Consider the following 23,473-nt stretch of genomic DNA (forward strand, 5'->3'; position numbering starts at 1 on the left):
TGTATGGGACAACTTGGCTAAAAGAAATGATAGGTTCATAGGACACACCCTTAGACATCACGAAATAGCTAAGTTGGCAGGTGACGAAAATATGTGTGTGTTTGGAAAGGGGCTAGGGTGGGGGTTGTAAGAGTTGTAGAGGGAGACCAAGGCATGGCCAGGTTGAAGTGCATCTGGGATACGGTAGTTACGCCGAGATGAAAAGCCATGTACGGGATGAGGTACCGTGGAGAGCTCCATCAAACTAGTCTGCTCGATGTAGTCCTTCAGTACTTCAGTACTGTTGGACTGTTTGGGATCCCCGCGAGGTCGGATTACAGGAAAACATCGAAGGAATGAAGAGGAGGCGAAGTGCTAGACTTTGGAACCGGTAGATTCGATCAGCGTGCAAGTGTTACGGATATTCTTCGGGAGCTCAAGTGGGAATGCCTGGAGGGAAGATGACATTCTTTTCGCGAAACACTATTGAGAAAATTTAGAGAACAGGCATTTGCGGCTTTCTGCAGTTAATTCTACCACCGCCACTGCACATGTCGCGTAAAGATCGCGAAGACAAGGCAAGAGAAATTAGGTCTCATATGGAGGCATATACACTGAAGAGACAAAGAAAGTGGTACAGATATGCGTATTTAAATACAGAGATATGTAAACAGGCAGAATACTGCGCTGCGGTCGGCAACGCCTATATAGGACAACAAGTGTCTGGCGCAATTGATAGATCGATTACTGCTGCTACAATGGCACGTTATCAAGATTTAAGTGAGTTTGAACGTGGTGTTATAGTCGGCGCACGAGAGATGGGACACAGTACATCCGAGGTAGCGATGAAGTGGGGATTTTCCCGTACGAGCACTTCACGAGCCAATATCAGGAATCCACTAAAACATCAAACCTCCGAGGTCGCTGCGGCCGGAAAAAGATCCTGCAAAAACGGGACCAACGACGACTGAAGACATTCGTTCATCGTGACAGAAATGCAAGCCTTCCACCAATGAGTGCCGATTTCAATGCTGGGCCATCAACAAGTTCAAAATAGTTCAAATGGCTGTGAGCACTATGGGACTTAACATCTGAGGTCATCAGTCCCCTAGGACTTAGAAGTACTTAAGCCTAACCAACCAAAGGACATCACACACATCCATGCCGGAGGCAGGATTCGAACCTGCGACCGTGGCAACAGCGCGGTTCCAGACTGAAGCGCCTAGAACCGCTCGGCCACACCGGCCGGCGCTATCAGCAAGTGTCAGCGTGCGAACCATTCAACGAAACATAATCGGTACCGCCTTCCGGAGACGAAGGCCCACTCGTGTACCCTTGATGGCTGCACGACAAAAAGCTTTACGCCTCGCCTGGGCTCATCAACACCGTCATTGGACTGTTGATGACTGGAAACATGTTGCCTGGTCGGACGAGTCTCATTTCAAATTGTATCGAGCTGATGGACGTGTACGGATGTGGAGACTACCTGATGAATCCATGGACCCTGCATGTCAGCAGCGTGCTATTCAAACTGGTGGAGGCTCTGTAATGGTGTGGGGCGAGTGCAGTCGGAGTGATATGGGACTCCTGACACGTCTAGATATGACTCTGACAGGTGACACGTACGTAAACATCGTGTCTGTTTACCTACATCCATTCATATCCATTGTGAATTCCCACGGACTTGGGCAATTCCAGCAGGACAATGCGACACCCATCCACAATTGCTAGAGAGTGGCTCCAGGAACAGTCATCTGAGTTTGAACACTTTCGCTGGGCATTATTGAGCATATGTGGGATGCCTTGCAACGTGCTCTTCAAAAGAGATCTTCATCCCTTTGTACTCTTAGGGATTTATGGGCAGCCCTGTCAATTCCCTCCAGCACTACTTCAGACATTAGTCGAGTCCATGTCACGTCGTGTTGCGGCACTTCTGCGTGTTCGCGGGGGTCCTACACCGTATTTGCCAGGTGTACCAATTTCTTTGGCTCTTCATTGTAGATAGACATTTTTCCCTCACTCCATTTGCAAGCGGAACAAGAAAGGAAGTGATTAGTATTGGTATAAGGTGCCCTGTACCATGCACTATACTGTGACTAGTAGAATATCTATGTGGATGTGGGTGAAACAAAAGGTTCCCCCCCCCCCCCCTCATGAAGTACCCAGTAAAGGATGGAGAACAGGTGAAGCAGCCGATGATGACGTCGCCTTTAGTCTTTCACTCCGCGTTCCTGTCTTTCCTCACGTGGCTCCCTACTTCACATATTTTTTCCCCAGCGGAGCAGCAGCGGCGTAATAGAATTAAGGCGGCAGGGACGGCAACGCTGCCTGCGCCCTGGGCGAGAAGATCCCCGCGGGATTCAGCGCGCCTGCTGCTGCTGCTTGTGCTGCTGCAGGCCTCTTACCTGCCAAGGCGCCCTAATCTCGTCCCACGCCTCCCTGGCAAAAGACAGAGATACAAAAAAGCGAGGGGAGCACGGGAGGCGGCGGCGGAGAAAAGACCAGCCTCGCACGGGGGCTCCCCGGCGGGAATCGCAACGCCCGGGCAGGCAGGAAGTGCCCGCAATCCGACACCCGCCCGGTGGCCGCGCCGCGCCGCCACGCCCACAAACTGGACGTGGCGTGGCGAGTCACCTGCGGCGGTCATCGGGAGCAGCCGGCTCGCGCCGCGGACGGTACTCGAGCTCTCGTGTAGTTCAGCACCGGAAGTGTCCCGCCTTATTTCCTCGAGCAGTTAAAACCCTGCAGATGATCGACGCCTAGTGTAGGGATTGGATGTTGTGCCTCACCGTAAGCAAGTGTAACGTATTGCGTACAAATAGGAAGGAAGACCCCTTACTGTATGATCAGACGGTTGCAGAACAATCACTGGTAGCAGTCACATCCATAAAAAATCTAGGAATATGAATACAGAGCGATTTATAGGGGAACGATTACATAAAAGAAAGGTAAGACACGTCCGCAGCTCGTGGTCGTGCGGTAGCGTTCTCGCTTCCCACGCCCAGGTTCCCGGATTCGATTCCCGGCGGGGTCAGGGATTCTCTCTGTCTCGCGATGACTGGGTGTTGTGTGCTGTCTTTAGGTTAGTTAGGTTTAAGTAGTTCTAAGTTCTAGGGGACTGATGACCATAGATGTTAAGTCCCACACTGCTCAGAGCCATTTGGACCATTTTTTTGAAAGGTAAGACAGATACTAGATTAACATTCATTGAAAGAATCCTAATGTTCTCGACCCACAAATGAGTTGCCTTACAAAATCCTGTTAGACCAACATCTCAATATCGTTCCTCACTTTGCGATCCGCACCAGATAGGATTGGCTGGCTCTGAGCGCTATCGGACTTAAAATCTATGGTCATCAGTCCCCTAGAACTTAGAACTACTTAAACCTAACCTAAGGACATCACACAGTCATTACGAGGCAGAGAAAATCCCTGACCCCGCCGGGAATCGAAACCGGGAACCCGGGCGCGGGAAGCGAGAACGCTACCGCACGACCACGAGCTGCGGACCCAGATAGGATTGATACAGGAAATAGAGAAGATTCAAAGGAGAGCAGCGCGTTTCGTTACAGGTTCATTTATTAAGCGCGATATCGTCACGGAGATTCTCAGCCATCTGCAGTGGCAGGCGCTGCAAGAGAGGTGTTCTGCATCACGCTGTGATCTACTGTTAAAATTCTGACAGCGTACGTTCCTAGAACAGTCAGCCAGTACATTCCTTTCTCCTTCCGGAAAGACGACCGCAGAGGCTTACCAACGATCGTTCTTCTTGCAGATCTTTAGAAACTATAACACGTAAAGGACGTCGAATTAAACGCCTTTCAGCCGTCAGTTTTCAACCTTATTCTATTGGGCAACCAGTTTCAGCTTTTTACTACGCCATCTTCAGGCCCCTGATCGACGTGTAGGAATAATCTACCTCGCTTGTGATCAAAACAGGGGCCAGAAACACTGGTATTAGTAGATATTTGTTGCAGTGACCACTTCAACCACCACCTGCCGACCGAAGATGGCATAGTAAAACGCTGAAACTGGTTGTCGGATAAAATAAGGTAGAAAACTCACGGCAGAAAGGTGTTGAATTTGACATTCTGTATCGAACAGCCGAGTTCAGCAACCATCGTTAAAAAGATGGACGTACATGTAACACGTAAGGTGGCAAGTGACGCAGATTCTTAAGACAGTCACAGACAGTAAAGTATTTAAAATGTGAAATGTGCAACACCGTAGTTCCATTAGGCAGGGAATACTGAGAGAAATAATCTCGCAGTCATTACTAAACACGTTGACAGCCCTTTTGGCTATAACCTATTGAAGGAGATTTTTGAGAGTCCTTCTTCCGACCTAAATGATATGTCAGGCAAGTAGTTTCATGTCGTAGGTTATTATCTACATCTAAGTGAGGGCCCTGCAATACACAACTGAGTGCCTGGCAGTAGCACCAAAGTCTCAGTGCACGACATCGGCGACAACGGCACCGTACACCAGCTCACCTCACGTTCTGGCGTAGGTCTGGCGAGCAAATTATCTTCCCCCGCAGTGATTCGTTCCTGTTAGTTCCGGCACAGACAGCGTCACAGTGGCGTGCGTTTGAGACATCTTTTACACATACTAGTGGGGACAATGAAAATCTTTAATTTTGTAATTTTGCAATCTATTATCGTTACTGGATACACGGAATGGGTAGAAGGCATTAGGATATTGACTACTCATAGTTGCGACAATCATGTGGAAGACTGGTATGCATAACGCATTGATTTACTGAGTACACATGAAATAGTACTTGTATGTCTTCCTCCGGCTTGAGAACCTGCAGTTCCAAGAGGATATTGGGTGATTTACAGGTTAACTTACATCACTAACTCCACCGCGACTTTGTGTTTTTCTCGTACACAAAGCATTGCCATAGCTCAGACTCTCTTTGGCATTAGCCTCTGTAAAAACCATGGATCGAATCCCTAGGATTTTGATTATCTTTGTACCTCCAACAAACTGAAATACCTAATCAAATATAATCATTTCTTAAACACAATGGAGAGACGACTAACGTAAAACTAAATGTTTACATTCCGTGGTCAGCACCACATGCGCGGGGGCACGACACTTTTCTCATAGTAACCACCCGTTCTACTAAAATATGTTGCCGCGTCCAAGATTAATGACCTACAGTAATGCAACCGGACGAAGTTTTGACGTTAGCATCTGGTTTCTAGATGATATCATAAAAGTCCGTACTTCCTTCTGCATTTCAGAGTTGACGTATCACTTTTGGTAAGCAGTCTGGGCGCTTATATCCTGCGCTGAATCCTAAACCTCTTCGCAGGGTCTCATAAAGTGACGACGCGGTACGTTGCAGCCGCAGACTTTATAGTTGGGCGGAGACGTTAAGCTCAGTGGCACCTTTGGCGCTATCTGGCACGAACAGAGTATGTGGTGTCACCCGGTTTTTCTTCTTTTGTCGATTCAGCCGTGTTGCATTTTATGTCCGTTGTACATCAGCCATCTGATGCTAAAAACTCTTGGTGTACTTCAACGAGTAAGGTTTTTTTCTTACTGTGACATGTTTGCCTGCGTTTCAAACTTCAAGTTTTGGTCCAGTTCATTTGTAAAGGCATTTTCACCACTTACAACATTAGTTACTACAGTGCTTAAGTCGATGCTGTCTCCTTGTGGAAACCCCTGTGTCATACAGCATGCATGTCAATTACTTAACAATAGATATACCGCAGAAAGCTAAATAGCTCCTTTGCGTACTTTTCATTGAAGTCCACCCTAACCACCCAGGTACTCTATGGCCATGCAGATCTGCAAAAATGGCTCTGAGTAGTCTGAGAGCATTGCATTCTAGTCCAAGTCAGTAGACAGCCTTAATTCATGTTTAATCCGCCTAAATTCTGGCATTCGTAAATTTGCTTTTGTTTCCTTATAGACAACACGACAACAGCTATTTTCAAATTCCGGCAAACCTTCTTGTCGTTATAGTGTGTTAATAGTACGCAGAAGCAAGAGCAGTGCCAATTTTTCTGCAATGTCTGGAGAAAATCCGTATGTTAACAACTGCACCACATGGCTCACTGTATGCACACTCCCAGTTTCTTCTCCGGCAGAGTACTGTCGCACGCGCGTCCCCTGCAGGTTAAGCCCGCCGCCCCTGCACTACGTGACACCCCGTCCTCGACGTGCAGGGGTCGCGCGTGTGGGGATGATTGCCCCCGCGCCACCCCGGCAGGTAGCGAGAATTACCCCCGCTGCCACCGACCCCCTGCAATTTCCAGTCGTGTATCGCTTGAGCGGAGGGGATGCTGACGGCCTTTCTTCCCCTGAAGGCTGGCATTAAGTAGTGAAAACGCCTTCTCTGAGAGATGTGAAACGGCTGCGAAAGCTGTCTACCGTTAAATCGCCGCACGCTACCGTGTAATCATGCTGTTATCCCATTTCAAAGATTCCCGTGGAAACTGAGATTGCTGACTGACAAAAGCAGAGATTACTCTAAAGAAGCGATTCTTCGTTTCATTAAAAAAAGTTTCCGTTCTCTTATAGGGTTAAATTGTGATTTACTAAATGTACATGCACCGGTGAAAGGGAATTGTAAGCTGGAAGAGATGACTAAAGATAAGGGCAAAGCAGAAACAATATAACGCCAAGAAGCTAGTAACACAGTTCTGCATAGTTACTAATACACGCACTGAGGTACACAAAATATTTCTCTCTGAACTTTTTACAAGACAGTGCACCGATGGAATGCCCTAAAACCTTTCGATTCACGTTCCAATTTTTACGCGTTCATAGACATCCCATAAGTCGATGCCTCGAACGTCATTAAAATGAGAAATACTTGTTCGACTTGTCAAAGGCAGAATATACATTAGTATAAAGAAATAATACAAAAATACGTTTTGTGGTTAGTGTAACGACTGCATTCCCGTGAATGATGTTTTGGCGCTACGAAACTTTTTAATAATACGAAAGATATCAGAAAGGTAAACGATTGGATTCTCGTTAAGGGGTGCACTGCACATTCTCACTCTTATTTCCGTCAGCAGCAATAATGACCATAGATGAAGCGTTTTCTACAGTCCTCAAAAGCAATGGGAAGCGACGAATTCCTTTGTAGTAAAGCTGTTGTCAACACGAAGTTTTGTATGTGCTAGGATTGTTCCTACCTTTCCATATATTCACTACTGAAATCTGCGAACCTCTCAGCTACGCCAGCCTCAGATCGAATGGACACGATGCGCCTTCCTGTTCTAATCTTCACACAGCGCGAGCTGGCTCAGCTGTGCGACACTCGACTCGCGTTCTTGGAGGGCAGCTGTTCAAACACGCCTCTGGCCATCCGGACTTGATTTTTCCGTGGTTTCCACAAATAGTTGGCTGTGAAAGCCGGGATGGTCTTTTTCGCAGGACATCAGAAATTATTGTTCCGCATCTTCAATCCGAGTTTGTGCTCACTCTGTAATGATATTGTCGTCGACGTAACGTTCTTCTCTCTAGGGTGTAGAAAAATTTCCGCTGTCAGTCACAATAAAAGATTATTTATTCGTCACACGACCGGTTTTGGGCTTGTGCCCATCCTCAGGTGTTTATACATTCATGTAGCACTCCGCCTTGAGGCCACGAGTGGTCTACCGGGACCATCCGACCGCCGTGTCATCCTCCGAGGAGGATGCGGATAGGAGGGGGGTGGGGTCAGCACACCGCTCTCCCGGTCGTAAGATGGTATTCTTGACCGAAGCCGCTACTATTCGGTCGAGTAGCTCCTCAATTCGCATCACGAGGCTGAGTGCACCCCGGAAAATGGCCACAGCGCATGGCGGCCTGGACGGTCACCCATCAAAGTGCCGACCACGCGCGACATCGCTTAACTTCGGTGATCGCAGGGGAACCGGTATATCCACAGCGGCAAGGTCGTTGCCTTATACATTCATGTACATGTTTATATTGCTGGAGATCACTGTCTGAATACAAAGAAAATTATTTGCTGCTGACTAAACAGATACTAGTGGAACAACTGTAAGTGGCAAATCAGCATTTGTCGAGAATATATCTGTACATACACAAAGATAAAGTATCCTTATTATAATTTCCACTCAGTTGCACATTTGTTACCATTTTTATGTCCATGTTTCACCTTTTTAAATTTTAGCTGCATATTTCACTACTGTGTCGTGAACTCGTGATTTACACGGTGTTTGCATCCAAACATGTACGTTATGGTCAAAGTACTCAGACACAGGTGGTGCTAAGATGTTGCTGATACAGAAACATGTAGGTTATGGTCAAAGACCATAGACATGGGACGTGCAAGGTGTTGCACATGTCGAAACTTAAAGAGCTATTATAAATTGCGAAATTGTTTTCTCAATTTATAGTAGCTTTTTCAAAAATGGTAACTTAAAAAGTTATTATAAATTACGAAATTCTTTTCTCAATTTGTATGTGTGCGACATCTTTGCATTTCCCACGTCTAACTTATTTGACCATAACCTACATGTTTCTGTATGAGCAACATCTTTGCACCACCTGTTCTTTGACCATAACGTACGTGTTTGATCGTAAACACATTGTAAATCACGAGTTCACGACACAATAGTGAAATATGCAGCTAACTTAAAAAAAAAAGTGAAACTAGGACGTAAAAATGGTGGTGGTGGTTAGTGTTTAACGTCCCGTCGACAACGAGGTCATTAGAGACGGAGCGCAAGCTCGGGTTAGGGAAGGATTGGGAAGGAAATCGGCCGTGCCCTTTCAAAGGAACCATCCCGGCATTTGCCTGAAACGATTTAGGGAAATCACGGAAAACCTAAATCAGGATGGCCGGAGACGGGATTGAACCGTCGTCCTCCCGAATGCGAGTCCAGTGTGCTAACCACTGCACCACCTCGCTCGGTCGTAAAAATGGTGCCAAATGTGCAACTGAGTGGCAAAACTGTCACCACAGCATAATTATAATAAGGATACTTCATCTTTATGTAAGTACAAATATATTTTCGACATATGCTGCCTTGCCATTTACAATTGTACCACTTGTATCTGTATAGTCACCAGCAAGTAATTTCTTTTGTACTGAAACAGCACTATGCAGCAATATAAACATGTACACGAATGTATAAACACCTGAGGAGGCCGGTCTTGTGACGAATAAATAATCTTTTATTAGTCACGGAGTTCGACAGCATCCACTATGGATAAAGTTCTTTTTTCCACTATTTAACCACATATTTAGTTTGTGTCTATACAGCCGTGACTGAACCACTGGCTATTGCAACAGCACAAAGTTAATGTGAAACATCTGTCACGCGCTCATCGCCTTGGATCTAACGGGTAGGCAGCCAGGCAGATAAAGTGCTTCCTACACGCTCTGCTTTGCGCAATTAATTCAGCCTTGGTGTCCGCTAATAGAAATCATTGCCTCGCATACGAGACACTGTTCTTTGTTTACTCTTGTAATGTGTACCGCACTCTGTACGTTAGTTGCTGGTGTGACATCACGGTTACCTTCTAATGGACGGCATGCAATGTCCCTAGTCATAAGCAGTCCAGTATCCCCTCGGTGTTGACAACACGGCTGGTACGCCACTGTAAACTCCTCGCGACGCACAGGAAAGAGCGTTGTTAACATCTCGCTGCGCAGCGATCAGCGCCAGCCCTCTATTGCAACACATCGTCCTACTGTCTCCTTCAAGCGTGTGAGAATGCAAGGTCGACTATAAACGGTAGCTTTGATGTTCCCTTTGGGAAGGTAACTGCGAGCGAGACCGGCGATCGTAAAACGAGTCAGCGCGGCCACGGATGGGTACTACAGCCCGCTAATCCCCTCTCGTGCTTCGTCCCATCTTTGTCACTGTTTACTCGTTTCTGACCATATTTGACAAATGATGTTCCTTGTAGTGCCAGGTGGTAACGGGCGCGGCAACTACCTTTGATTGGCTAAAGTGACAGAGATCTTAATAATACCGAAGAAGATAACCAACGCTCTTAAAACACAACCAGAATTACCGAATGATACACGTAAAAAAAAAAAAAAAAACTAGCAGAGTCAACAGAAATAGTCGGTAAAATATCTGTTTTTGGTCCTAGTTGCAAAAATATTGTAAAGTGCGCATTACGGGTCACTTCGTTTCGTACAAATTAGCCGCGTGGAATTAGCCGAGCGGTCTTGGGTGCTGCAGTCATGGACTGTGCGGCTGGTCCCGGTGGAGGTTCGAGTCCTCCCTCGGGCATGGGTGTGTGTGTGTGTGTCCTTAGGATAATTTAGGTTAAGTAGTGTGTAAGCTTAGGGACTGATCTTAGCAGTTAAGCCCCATAAGATTTCACACACATTTGAACATTTTCTTGTACAAATTAATTACGAAAAATGTTTATCTGCCGCTATTTCAACTACAAACATATCGAAAGAGAGTTGACTTGGATAGTTATACATATCGAATATGACTAGCAGCCATGTCCAGTGGCTAGTGGACAAGAAAGTTCATAAATAGAAGCTGTTGAATGTTCGAAAAATTCCCTCTCGTTTCTCTAGTTATTATAAAACTTACCGAATTTCCTGATTTCTATTAGCTAACGCAAGGAATTTAGAAATGATGTAGTAGTACTTACGAGACTTTAACAGAAGTGTTCGCCTGCCCTGTTTTCCCATTGCAAACCACGTAACTGTAATAAACCACTAACATCCCCAATGAAATAATTCTGAAAATAATATAGGTTATTACATTTCCGATTTAGACAGATAAAGTCTTGTGACACGTGGGCTTTGGAGAACATTCTATTCGGCAGATTTTGATGTTTCAAAAATTATACTTAAGTGTAAACATTAAATAGCGTTTCCTGTTATGAATCAAGATCTTCGGTTGTTCTTGAGGTAATCCAGTCACGAATTATGTCGTTTTTCAATAATTTTCTGTGGTGGTTTCATATTACAGAGTACGAAACGATAATCCAGCGCAACGTTAAATGAAGAATGGCGATAATTCATGTCGCTCGATACCAATTTAGCGCGTCTTTCGATCTATCATCCGTTGTCTAAGACATCTATCTCAACAACAGTTTTCTTGTTATACACTCTCTACTATGTTTCTGTTCTTTAATGTCAATTCATTGGGAGTACGACAAACTATTCTCAGTAATTTACAATTATTACCATTTGTTCTTGAGTGCTTTCTGAAAGAGGAACACTATAGAAATAATATCTGCTTTACAGGTAGAGAGATAGTAAGCTTTCGCACCATCTAAGCCCTAAGGGGTACACTGAAGTTAACAAACTGAAAATTACTGGCTTTCGGATCTTGTTGATATTTCGAGGCAATGCGGCCATGGTTCAAACGGCTCTGAGCACTATGGGACTCAACTGCTGTGGTCATCAGTCCCCTAGAACTCAGAACTAATTAAACCTAACTAACCTAAGGTCATCACACACATCCATGCCCGAGGCAGGATTCGAACCTGCGACCGTAGCAGCAGCGCGGCTCCGGACTGGAGCGCCTAGAACCGCACGACCACCGCGGCCGGCAATGCGGCCATGTCTACTAAAACAATGGTGCGTTCAAATCGATAACCTGGTTCACAGTTCTATGTTGCACTTCGCAGAAAAACTCAGACCAGTCAGAATAATGTGACCACCGTCTGTGTTCGACGTCAACATGCAGGAACCCCTGACAGACGACAGCTGGCAGCACTAGCAGTGGAGGGTATATAAAGCGTGCGGAGGGAACACGGCAAAAGTGCAGTCCTTGTAGTAATGCGGAAGCGGACCGATTTATCTGCGTCCAAAAGGGCATGATCTATGGCTTTCGGGCCAAGGGTGGAAGCATTTTGGAAACGGCTAAGTTTGTAGACTGTTCATGCCGCCGTGGTTAAAGTATACCGTGCATGACAAAATGACGCCATGCACCGTGGGCCACAGGTGACAGGGGTAAACGACGGCTGCTGATACGTGTACGAGCGAACTGCAGCTGCTGAGCAACTGACGGTCCAGATGAACTGGGGGGCTACTAACAGTGGCCCATCAACGCTGCTGTGTATGAGCCGCCGCTGCAGAAGCCTGGCTCACACGCACTCAACGCTGACTGCTATTCTTTGGCGACGAAGCTTGGAATTTGGAGTCCAGTACCGCAAGTATACTGAGCATATGGACTATCAGACCAATTGTGTGATTGGATTGAAGAGTTCCTAGATAACAGAACGCAGCATGTCATTCTCAATGGAGAGAAGTCTTCCGAAGTAAGAGTGATTTCAGGTGTGCCGAAGGAGAGTGTCGTAGGACCGTTGCTATTCACAATATACGTAAATGACCTTCTGGATGACATCGGAAGTTCACTGAGGCTTTTTGCGAATGGTGCTGTGGTATATCGAGAGGTTGTAACAATGGAAAATTGTACTGAAATGCAGGAGGATCTGCAGCGAATTGATGCATGGTGCAGGGAATGTCAATTGTATCTCAATGTAGACAAGTGTAATGTGCTGCGAATACACAGAAAGAAAGATCCCTTGTCATTTAGCTACAATATAGCAAGTTAGCAACTGGAAGCAGTTAATTCCATAAATTATCTGGGAGTATGCATTAGGAGTGATTTAAAATGGAATGACCATATAAAATTAATCGTCGGTAAAGCAGATGCCAGACTGAGATTCACTGGAACAATCCTAAGGAAATGCAGTCCGAAAACAAAGGAAGTAGGTTACAGTACACTTGTTCGCCCACATCTTGAATACTGGTCACTGGTGTGGGATCCGTACCAGATAGGGTTGATAGAAGAGATAGAGAAGATCCAACGGAGAGCAGCGCGCTTCGTTACAGGATTATTTAGTAATCGCGAAACCGTTACGGAGATGATAGATAAACTCCAGTGGAAGAGTCTGCAGGAGAGACGCTCAGTAGCTCGGTACGGGCTTTTGAAGTTTCGAGAACATACCTTCACCGAGGAGTCAAGCAGTATATTGCTCCCTCCTATGTATATGTCGCGAAGAGACCATGAGGATAAAATCAGAGAGATTAGAGCCCACACAGAGGCATAGCGACAATCTTTCTTTCCACGAACAATACGAGACTGGAACAGAAGGGAGAACCGTACTCAAGGTACCCTCCGCCACACACCGTCAGGTGGCTTGCGGAGTATGGATGTAGATGTAGAAGTGGACATCCGCTGTGTGGCGACAGGCGGCAAAAGAGATGAATCACGTTTTACGTCCGCAGCTCGTGGTCGTGCGGTAGCATTCTCGCTTCACACGCCCGGGTTCCCGGGTTCGATTGCCGGCGGGGTCAGGTATTTTCTCTGCCTCGCGATGACTGGGTGTTGTGTGCTGTCCTTAGGTTAGCTAGGTTTAAGTAGTTCTAAGTTCTAGGGGACTGATGACCATAGATGTTAAGTCCCATAGTGCTCAGAGCCATTTGAACCATTTTTTGAACCATTTTGAACCACGTTTTACGCCTCAATTGACAGACGGCCGTTGGGCGCGTGCGGCGTGAAACGTCTGAAAGCAGACACCCTGCCACAGTCGTCGGTACGGGCCAGGCCGGAGTAGGAAGTATTGTGGTCTGTGGAATGTTTTCGTAGCAATCTCTGGGTGATCTCGTCATTCCGGAAGGTAGAGTGGAGCAACGCAAGTACGCATCTATCCTTGGGGACCAGTCCACCCGCACGAGCAGTTTATTTCTCGTGTAAGTCTGCAGGCTATCGTGGCCGTTGTCACTGAAGTTAAAATCTTCTGGGTTATTAGGCCGCGTCATGTTTCTTCTAAAATGATCGACTTTTCAGCCCCTCTGCTGGGATCTTCCTCAGGATCTTCTGGTGTCCACTACTGCTAGAACACTAGAACACTGAGTGTTCTAACACTAGTGGATACCAGAAGATCCTGAGGAAGATCCCAGCAGAGGGGTCGAGACGTCGATCATTTTAGAAGAAACATGACGCGGCCTAATAAGCCAGAAGATTTTAACTTTATTAACTTCAGTTTGTTTCTCCTCGGCACGGTGGCATCTACCAACAGGACAATGGAACGTGTCCCACAGTTCGCACTGTGCGTGCGCAGTTCGAAGAAAACCAAGGCCAGTTTAACGTACTTTCCTGGCCATCAAACTCAACGGATTTAAATCCAATCGAAAATCCGTGGGACCACCTCGATCTCTCTGAACGCGCCTTTGGCTGCTCAACCGAGTAACCCAGCACAGGTGGTCGCGGCCCTGGAGTCGGCGGGGCTCCACATCCCTGTCGGTCCATCCAGAAACTCACTGACTCTCTTCCTGCACGTCTTAAAAATGTTCAAATGTGTTTGAAATCTTATGGGACTTAACTGCTAAGGTCATCAGTCCCTAAGCTTACACACTACTGAACGGACACACACACCCATGCACGAGGAAGGACTCGAACATCCGCCGGGACCAGCCGCACAGTCCATGACTGCAGCGCCCGAGACCGCTCGACTAATCCCGCCAGGCTGCACGTCCTGGAACGGTGCGCGCTGGAAAAGGTGATTATCAGGCTTTTGAAAGATGGTCACGTTAATGTGACCGGACAGTGTATTTAACTCTGGAAAATAAATTTCGACGTAGTTTCGGTTCATTTGAAATATACTAACATGTCCGTACTGGAATAGGAACCCGTGATCTCTGTTTGCAAAGTAGCGATGCCACAACGTGACTTAGGTACCTCGTAAGTGGCGTATTCGTAGCACGTAATGTAACAGGTACACTCCTGGAAATGGAAAAAAGAACACATTGACACCGGTGTGTCAGACCCACCATACTTGCTCCGGACACTGCGAGAGGGCTGTACAAGCAATGATCACACGCACGGCACAGCGGACACACCAGGAACGGCGGTGTTGGCCGTCGAATGGCGCTAGCTGCGCAGCATTTGTGCACCGCCGCCGTCAGTGTCAGCCAGTTTGCCGTGGCATACGGAGCTCCATCGCAGTCTTTAACACTGGTAACATGCCGCGACAGCGTGGACGTGAACCGTATGTGCAGTTGACGGACTTTGAGCGAGGGCGTATAGTGGGCATGCGGGAGGCCGGGTGGACGTACCGCCGAATTGCTCAACACGTGGGACGTGAGGTCTCCACAGTACATCGATGTTGTCGCCAGTGGTCGGCGGAAGGTGCACGTGCCCGTCGACCTGGGACCGGACCGCAGCGACGCACAGATGCACGCCAAGACCGTAGGATCCTACGCAGTGCCGTAGGGGACCGCACCGCCACTTCCCAGAAAATTAGGGACACTGTTGCTCCTGGGGTATCGGCGAGGACCATTCGCAACCGTCTCCATGAAGCTGGGCTACGGTCCCGCACACCGTTAGGCCGTCTTCCGCTCACGCCCCAACATCGTGCAGCCCGCCTCCAGTGGTGTCGCGACAGGCGTGAATGGAGGGACGAATGGAGGCGTGTCGTCTTCAGCGATGAGAGTCACTTCTGCCTTGGTGCCAATGATGGTCGTATGCGTGTTTGGCGCCGTGCAGGTGAGCGCCACAATCAGGACTGCATACGACCGAGGCACACAGGGCCAAAACCCGGCATCATGGTGTGGGGAGCGATCTCCTACACTGGCCGTACACCACTGGTGATCGTCGAGGGGACACTGAATAGTGCACGGTACATCCAAACCGTCATCGAACCCATCGTTCTACCATTCCTAGACAGGCAAGGGAACTTGCTGTTCCAACAGGACAATGCACGTCCGCATGTATCCCGTGCCACCCAACGTGCTCTAGAAGGTGTAAGTCAACTACCCTGGCCAGCAAGATCTCCGGATCTGTCCCCCACTGAGCATGTTTGGGACTGGATGAAGCGTCGTCTCACGCGGTCTGCACGTCCAGCACGAACGCTGGTCCAACTGAGGCGCCAGGTGGAAATGGCATGGCAAGCCGTTCCACAGGACTACATCCAGCATCTCTACGATCGTCTCCATGGGAGAATAGCAGCCTGCATTGCTGCGAAAGGTGGATATACACTGTACTAGTGCCGACATTGTGCATGCTCTGTTGCCTGTGTCTATGTGCCTGTGGTTCTGTCAGTGTGATCATGTGATGTATCTGACCCCAGGAATGTGTCAATAAAGTTTCCCCTTCCTGGGACAATGAATTCACGGTGTTCTTATTTCAATTTCCAGGAGTGTATTTTGCTGCTGTCACTATTTTATATTTCTCATGCCATTTTGAAACAAATCGTAACTCGATGTTAATTTATATTGACTTGAAGTCAGCGTCTGTGAAGACAGTCGTAACTAGTGTTGAAACGGGGCAGTCCATAAGGTAGTGTTACGGAGATGCTAACGGAAGCGAAACAAGTGTTGTCTTTGGAAGATATGCGATGTTTTTCGGGAGATAAGTTTTTGAGTAAATTCAGAGAACCAGTACGTGAGAATAGTTACAAAACAGACTACAGTGTTGGAAGTGCGTACTTACCGAGCAGGATGTATCTGGTGGCGGGACGCGCTTGTACCGCCGTCGCGAGCAACAGCAGGCACGCCAGCGCTAATCGCCCCAACGTCGACGCCATGGCGCTGTCACCGTCACGGTGCCCTGCACACACCAAAGTGGAACATGTTAGGCTCACCGCTATGCTGTCTTTCAATTCCTACTATAATTACAAAACATTATTTTAAATGGCTCACGAAGAAAGAAAGTAGGAAAATTAATAAGGAAAGACGGTATGTTAAGGTTTAAACCGATTCACTCGGGTAGGACATGGATGGTGCAAGAAACTGGTCATGTCCCATTCTTTACAATGATTAGGGTTAGCCTGCAGACTCTGAAGGAGATTTGAATCTCTCTCTCTCTCTCTCTCTCTCTCTCTCTCTCTCTCTCTCCCCCCTCTGTAAGGTTGGTTGGTTGGTTTGGGGAAGGAGACCAGACAGCGTGGTCATCGGTCTCATCGGATTAGGGAAGGATGGGGAAGGAAGTCGGCCGTGCCCTTTCAGAGGAACCATCCCGGCATTTGCCTGGACTGGTTTAGAGAAATCACGGAAAACCTAAATCAGGATGGCCGGACGCGGGATTGAACCGTCGTCCTTCCGAATGCGAGTCCAGTGTCTAACCACTGCGCCACCTCGCTCGGTCTCCTCTGTAAGGTTTCAGTTTGATTTTGAGAACAGTTCTGTGAGTTAACGCTAGTGACGCTCCAGTCTGCATAGGAAAAACAGCCTGTGACCACCTGAACCTTAAGGAATTGGGAACTAATAATGGCGGAAATAGCGATACGATTTTTTCGCATTTCTTTCCGAGGTCGCTCCTGATTCGCCTACCCGCAGTGTGCTAAAACAGTTATGCCACTGCCCAGTCCAAGGAATGGGCTGGAGCGTATGTGGCCAACGCAGCCAGCCCTGCAGCCTCACGTCATACCTTAAACACCCTGTAACAGCTCTCTCGCACGGGCTGACTGAAAATCTTTGCCGAGATGTAGTTTTAACCCGCCACTAATGTTCCCAATGAGTACGGTTTAGAAACCAGGAAAAATTAGGATTTTGTTAAAGTCTGCTATCGTGTGAACACAAATATATCTTTATTGTTTGCCAATGACAATATTGTTGAATTTGTAAGTATATTTCCTGGCGGACTATTTCAAATGGCGGAGACTTAAGTCGTCAGCCAGCTAATTTGGTCCACTAGACAGTTCTGCAAGGGACGTGACAGCCCAGAGAGGTGCGATGCTGTCGAAATACCAGAGGTAGACCAACACCGCCGACACGGGACGGCCCACAAGTGAAAACAAACGACAGCGGGGCTAGCCGTGCACTGCAGCCTAGAGCTGTCGCTCCATTTTCAAAAGTAGCCACACTCTCTTCTAACGGCACTTCTTTGATTGAGTACAGTCATTCGTTCCACTTGTAAGAAAATGCAGAATTTGCCTGTTCCGGATTCATGAGAATTGTTGTATTGCATGTGGAAGTTGGGCGCTTCGATCGGTTTGTCACGAGTATAAGCTGAACCACTTGACAGTGTAAGAACAACTGTTTTGAAATCATTCACAGTGCGATGTGTTTTCCTTGGTCATCACTGTATTTGTGTATTTTAACGTCGCCACGTGTTTCCGATAACGGCCGCGAGAGTCCAAGTGCAGTATCGTCCTGGTCGGGTAGTACACGATGTTTATTTCATGTCATGTTGTTGTTGTTTTTGTTGTTGTCGTTGTTGTTATTGCTGTTGCAGTCTTCAGTTCGAAGACTGGTTTGATGCAGCTCAGCATGACATTCCACCCTGTGCAAGCCTCTGAACGGCTACTGCAGCCTACATCCAGCTGAGCCTGTTTTCTGTACTCTAGCGTTTGTCTCCCTCTACAACATTTATCTCCCACAATTCCTTCTATAACTAATCTAATTCCATGATGCCTCAGAATGTGTCCTATCTTCTTTTAATTGTGCCACAAATTTATTGCCTCCCCAATCCGATTCAGTACCTGCTCATTATTTACCCGGCGTACTCATTTAATCTCAAGCATCCTTTTGTTGCACCAAAATTTAGAAGCTTACATCCTACATCTGTCTGAACACTTTATGATCATAGTTTCGCTCTGGAACTTCAAAATAGACTTCCCAACACTTAAAATTATTTTATTTACTGTCCAAACACCAAAACTTCTTCTTTTAGTGCCTTATTTCCTCATATAATTATTTCAGCGTCGCCTGATTTAATTCTGCTACATTCCATAGACCTTGTTTCACTTTCGTTGATTTTGTATTGTAACTTATGTCATATCATTAACTCATATCATTACTAATATCATCCAGAAAGGAAGTTCCTTTATAGCCTTACAAAGAATGAAACCATATTCGCATGATAATGTTTGTTAGCAATTGTTAACCTCCTCAAGACCGGTTCTGAACTACTCTTTATACCTTGCGATCATCTTTAATGTTCCAGTGGCGTAGGAGTCGGCGGCGTGGAGTGAGCGTTAAGGTATCTGTCTGCACCTTTTCGCGACTGTAAACGTGCTGACTCCAAGACGTTCCTCAGGTGACAGGAAAGACGGAACATACCAACAGCAAGATCAGAACTGTAAGATGGATGGTCAAACGCCTCACTGCGACGCTTACAGAGATCGAGCATGCGACCGTGTGAGGGCGTGCGTTCTCATGGATCAGCGAGACACCCGTACTGAGTATCCCGCACATGTTCCATGCGGTTCGTTTCAGTTACAGGAGAGGGGTAACTGTTGCGGAAAACCATAAAATTACGATTCTCGAGCACGCACTAGAGCGGCGAATCTACGACGCCGTAATCGGAAAGAAACAGCCGTCCACTACTCATCACTTGCGTTTCCATAACCACCAGTAAACTGTGTCGATCAACAACGCCCTATTAGTATAGTTTGGACGCAGATCTTCAAAGCAGCTGTTATGACTGTTGCTGCTTAGTTCTTTTGAGTCTTACGGAACCACAATTTGCAGTATACTCTAGAAGGGCACTCGAACTGTACACTAAACAGAAGTTGAGTTTTTATTTTTACTACCGACGATACATTCTGTGCGCCCAAAAACTTCATCACAGTCGATACGACGAGCGACTGACAAGTGACAACAATCGCATAGATAAATAACTCAATGCATCGGTTACACATTCGCTTCACAATTCTCGATATATGTCCTTTTTTCTGTCAGTGGGTGGAGCTTATTTTCTGCATAACCCATTTTATAAATTTTTCATTAGTTCAAAGCCCAGAAGCGCTGGGGACATCTTTGGATATGTTACTGTAACAGCCACTATATCGTGCCAACAGGAAATGGTATAAAATTTATCGACACGGAGAAAACCTTCTCTTGTAAACACGTTACATCACATCGATGTGTGATCTAGCTCGTAACCTTCCTAGATAGCAGAGGTCTTGTTTGCAAGCCAGAACAGGTTATAGTGAGTCGAGGGTTGCAAAAAGTAAACACTGCTTGCGTAACTTAAGAGTTGGTCCTCATCCGGTCCACTTGCACCTGGTGATGACGGGATCGCGTGCTGCCGTCTACTTTGCTGGAAACACTCTAGATATATTAAGGACGGTGCTACCATATTGCTTCTTTATTGGGTCAACAAATGGGGAAAAACCAGAAGTGATACAGCCCGTATATATATTTGTGGGTAATATGATTTACGCAGTATAGTGTTAATTCCACCAATGACGGTCGTCCATAATGCTATGGTATTATGTGTGAAGCTATAAAAGTAATCACACGGTGAACAGTCAGCAGTACTAACACACACGTATAAGTAGATATCTTTCTTATGGTGGCCTTGCAAATCCCTGTTCACAGTCTTAGAAACATCAGTATAACGTTGGCTTTCCCTGGTTTAAATTTTGAGAATGTTTACAGACTCCGCAGTGTAGTAAATTAATGGAAAGAAATTTCTTGAGAGGACGCTGTCTCAAACTGTTTGGGACATGGCTGTACAATTACGCCACCAAACTTGGATATATATATAAATATGCATAAATATTGAAGCGGCAAAGAAACTAGTATAGGCAAGCGTGTTCAAATACAGACATACGTAAACGGGCAGAACGCGGCGCTGAAGTCGACAACGACTACGTAAGACAACAATTGTCTGGCGCAGTTGTTAGTTTGGTTACTCCTGCTACAATGGCAGGTTATCAAGATTTAAGTGAGTTTGAACGTGGTGTTACAGTCGGCACACGAGCGATGGGACACAGCATCTGCGAGGCAGCGATGAAGTGGGGATTTTCCCGTACGACCATTCCACGAGTGTACCGTGGATATAGGGAATCCGGCAAAACATCAAATCTCCGACATCGCTGCGGCCGGAAAAAGACCGTACAAGCACGGGAGCAAACGACGACTGAAGAGAATCGCTTAACGTGACAGAAGTGCAACCCTTTCGCAGATTGATGCAGATTTCAATGCTGGGCCATCATAAAGTGTCAACGTGCGTACCATTTAATAAAAAATCATCGATATGGGCTTTTGGAGCCGAAGGCAAACTCGCGTACCCTTGATGACTGCACGACACAAAGCTTTACACCTCGCCTGTGCCCATCAACAACGACATTAGACTGTTGATGATAGGAAACATATTTCCTGGTCGGACGAGTCTCGTTTTGAACTGTATCGAGCAGATGGACGGTATGGAGACAACCTCATGAATCCACGAACCCTGCATGTTAGCAGGGGACTGTTCAAGCTGGTGGAGGCTCTGTAATGGTGTGGGGCGTGTGCAGTAGGCGTGATATGAGACCCCTGATACATCTAGATACGACGCTGACAGGTGACAGGTACAAAATCATCCTGTCTGATTACCTGCATCCATTCGTGTCCATTGTACATTCCGACGGACTTGGGCATTCCAGTAGGACAAAGTGACGCCCCACACGTCCAGAATTGCTACAGAGTGGCTCGAGGAACACCCTTCTGAGTTTAAACACTTCCGCTGGCCACCAGACTCGCCAGACATGAACATTATTGAGCGTATCTGGGATGCCTTGCAACGTGCGGTTCAGAAGAGATCTCCACCCCGTCGTACTCTTACAGATTTATGGACAGCTTCACCGTGTCAGTTCCCTCTAGCAGCACTTCAGACATTAGCCGAGCCCATGCCATGTCGTGTTGCGGCACTTCTGCGTGGTCGAGGAGGGGGGGGGGGGGGGAGGAGGGTGCTACACGATATTAGGCAGGTGTACCAGTTTCTTTGGCTCATCAGTGTATATAGAAGAGACTCTTAAGGCAGGGAGGATACCAGGTAACAGGACACCCATGTGATATACTTTGAAGTACGGCGAATTGGCATAAGAATGAGGGACATATACTCGATGACGATAAATGAAACAATTAAACGTTTAACCTTCACTCCGAGCGAAGTGACGAAGTGGTTAGCTCACTGAACTCGCATTCTGGAGGACGACGGTCTTTATCTGGTCATCCGCAATTAGGATTTCCCTTCAATCGCTTGAGGCAAATGGCAGGATGATTCTTCTGACCAGGGCATGGCCGAGTTCCTTCGCAGTCCTTCCCTAAACCAAGTCTGTTCTCCGTCACTAATGACATCGTCATCGACGTGACGTTAAACACTAACCTTCCTTCCTTCACTGTTTCCGCCTTGCACACCTTACCGTCATTATGGAAATGGCTGTTAAGCACTGGTTCCTTAACCTGAGGAAAGAAGAAGAAGCCACTGGACGGGATATCTAAGAGAATACAGGGGTTGCGGCACAGTTTGATAGTGTAAAGAAGGGGCATGTGTGACTGTCACGTGCAGAACAGAACTAAAGAACACTGTCGGACAGTTTCCCACGACAGTTCGCCTTGACAACCTGCCGCAACTTCATCGGATTTCGGTAGTACGTGTCCGCAAAACTTACCACTTACGAGCATAATGTGTTAGCTCCACACCGTAGCAGTCCCGTAAAACTCTCAGCATCGCCTTGTCCGGTGATGGTCAGGTCTCCAGCTCTCTCCACTGTGTTTCCCACTGCTCGCTTTGCGTCACAGGGCTACGGCCAGCACTCGTCCACAGTGATTGGACAGCTAAAGGCGTCCTCTGTACTGGCCTATCACTGCTGCGACAGTTCCGCTGCTGCCTCGGTTTGGGGGCTTATTGTCGGGCGAGAGGTTGAAAGCTGATCCACGACTGACTTCACCTTTTTAAAGTATCAGCTCGATTGCGATCCTCTGGTCTTCGAACTCCAGGGCTTGTACTTTTCTTGCGATTACGAGTTCTCCACGGAATAATGATCTGTCACTTCGTATCCGTCAATCACACTTGTCTGACCACCCTGGAACCGATTTCTCCACACATGAAGTAGCATTATGCCGCACATTTCCACCAGCTCAGAGTGGGCTGTTGCAGTTCAAATGCGGAAAGCGATTTACCGCGCGGTATTTATCTTTATCAAGGGGTGTGCCGTTTCGTTTTGGTTCCTGTAGCGACGTGCTACGATACTGGAGCGTGGGGATTTCTGTGTGTACTAGGACTGCAGACAATCACTTGCAAACAAACATAAAATTATTGGCGCACTTACAACTTTATGACTGACCGTCTTTCGCAACTCTTACGAACATTCAATGAGATGTAAAAAGACACTTCCTCTCTAATTTTTCGACAAACACACACACACACACAGACACACACACACACACACACACACACACACACAACACGGCACAAGTTGTCCTCCAGCAGAGACACGACAATAGTTTTCGCCAAACGTACAAAATCAGCACCACATTAAACCCAAGGCAACGATAAACAAGTGAGCAGCGACAACACAGCACCTCTCAATGAAAATGGAGGCAGGAGTCTCTGCTCAAATGACATTTCGTGGTAAAGGAAAATATTGTGAAGTAAATGTGATAGTGAGATTACACAAAAATGGAGTGAAAACAGGTAATCAAGAGCTGTGGAAGAAGATATCCACAAAAAATACATAACAGGAGGAAAAATGTAAGTACAGTAACATATATATACCACCAACGATAAAAAGTAGGCTTCAAAAATGCACAAATTTTCTTCATGACTAGTTTGCCGAAGACATGCTACCAAAGTGACTAAAAAGGGCACGAAAA

General features: G+C 46.8%; 1 protein-coding gene and 1 non-coding gene across 2 annotated transcripts in view; both read right to left on the reverse strand.

The window, feature by feature from the left end:
- LOC124794755 (fibroblast growth factor receptor 3-like) overlaps positions 1–23,473 on the reverse strand; it is a 437,275-nt gene that overhangs the window by 157,365 nt on the left and 256,437 nt on the right. Inside the window, exon 2 of the mRNA XM_047258371.1 lies at positions 16,377–16,493. Within this exon, the coding sequence (XP_047114327.1) occupies positions 16,377–16,493 (117 nt within the window). The remainder of the gene's footprint in view (positions 1–16,376; positions 16,494–23,473) is intronic.
- Positions 8,794–8,866, reverse strand: Trnaa-cgc. The gene has a single exon. It is a non-coding gene; the product is annotated as a tRNA-Ala (tRNA).

The sequence above is a fragment of the Schistocerca piceifrons genome, chromosome 4, assembly GCF_021461385.2.
Source record: "Schistocerca piceifrons isolate TAMUIC-IGC-003096 chromosome 4, iqSchPice1.1, whole genome shotgun sequence".
NCBI classification, from domain to species: Eukaryota; Metazoa; Arthropoda; class Insecta; order Orthoptera; family Acrididae; genus Schistocerca; species Schistocerca piceifrons.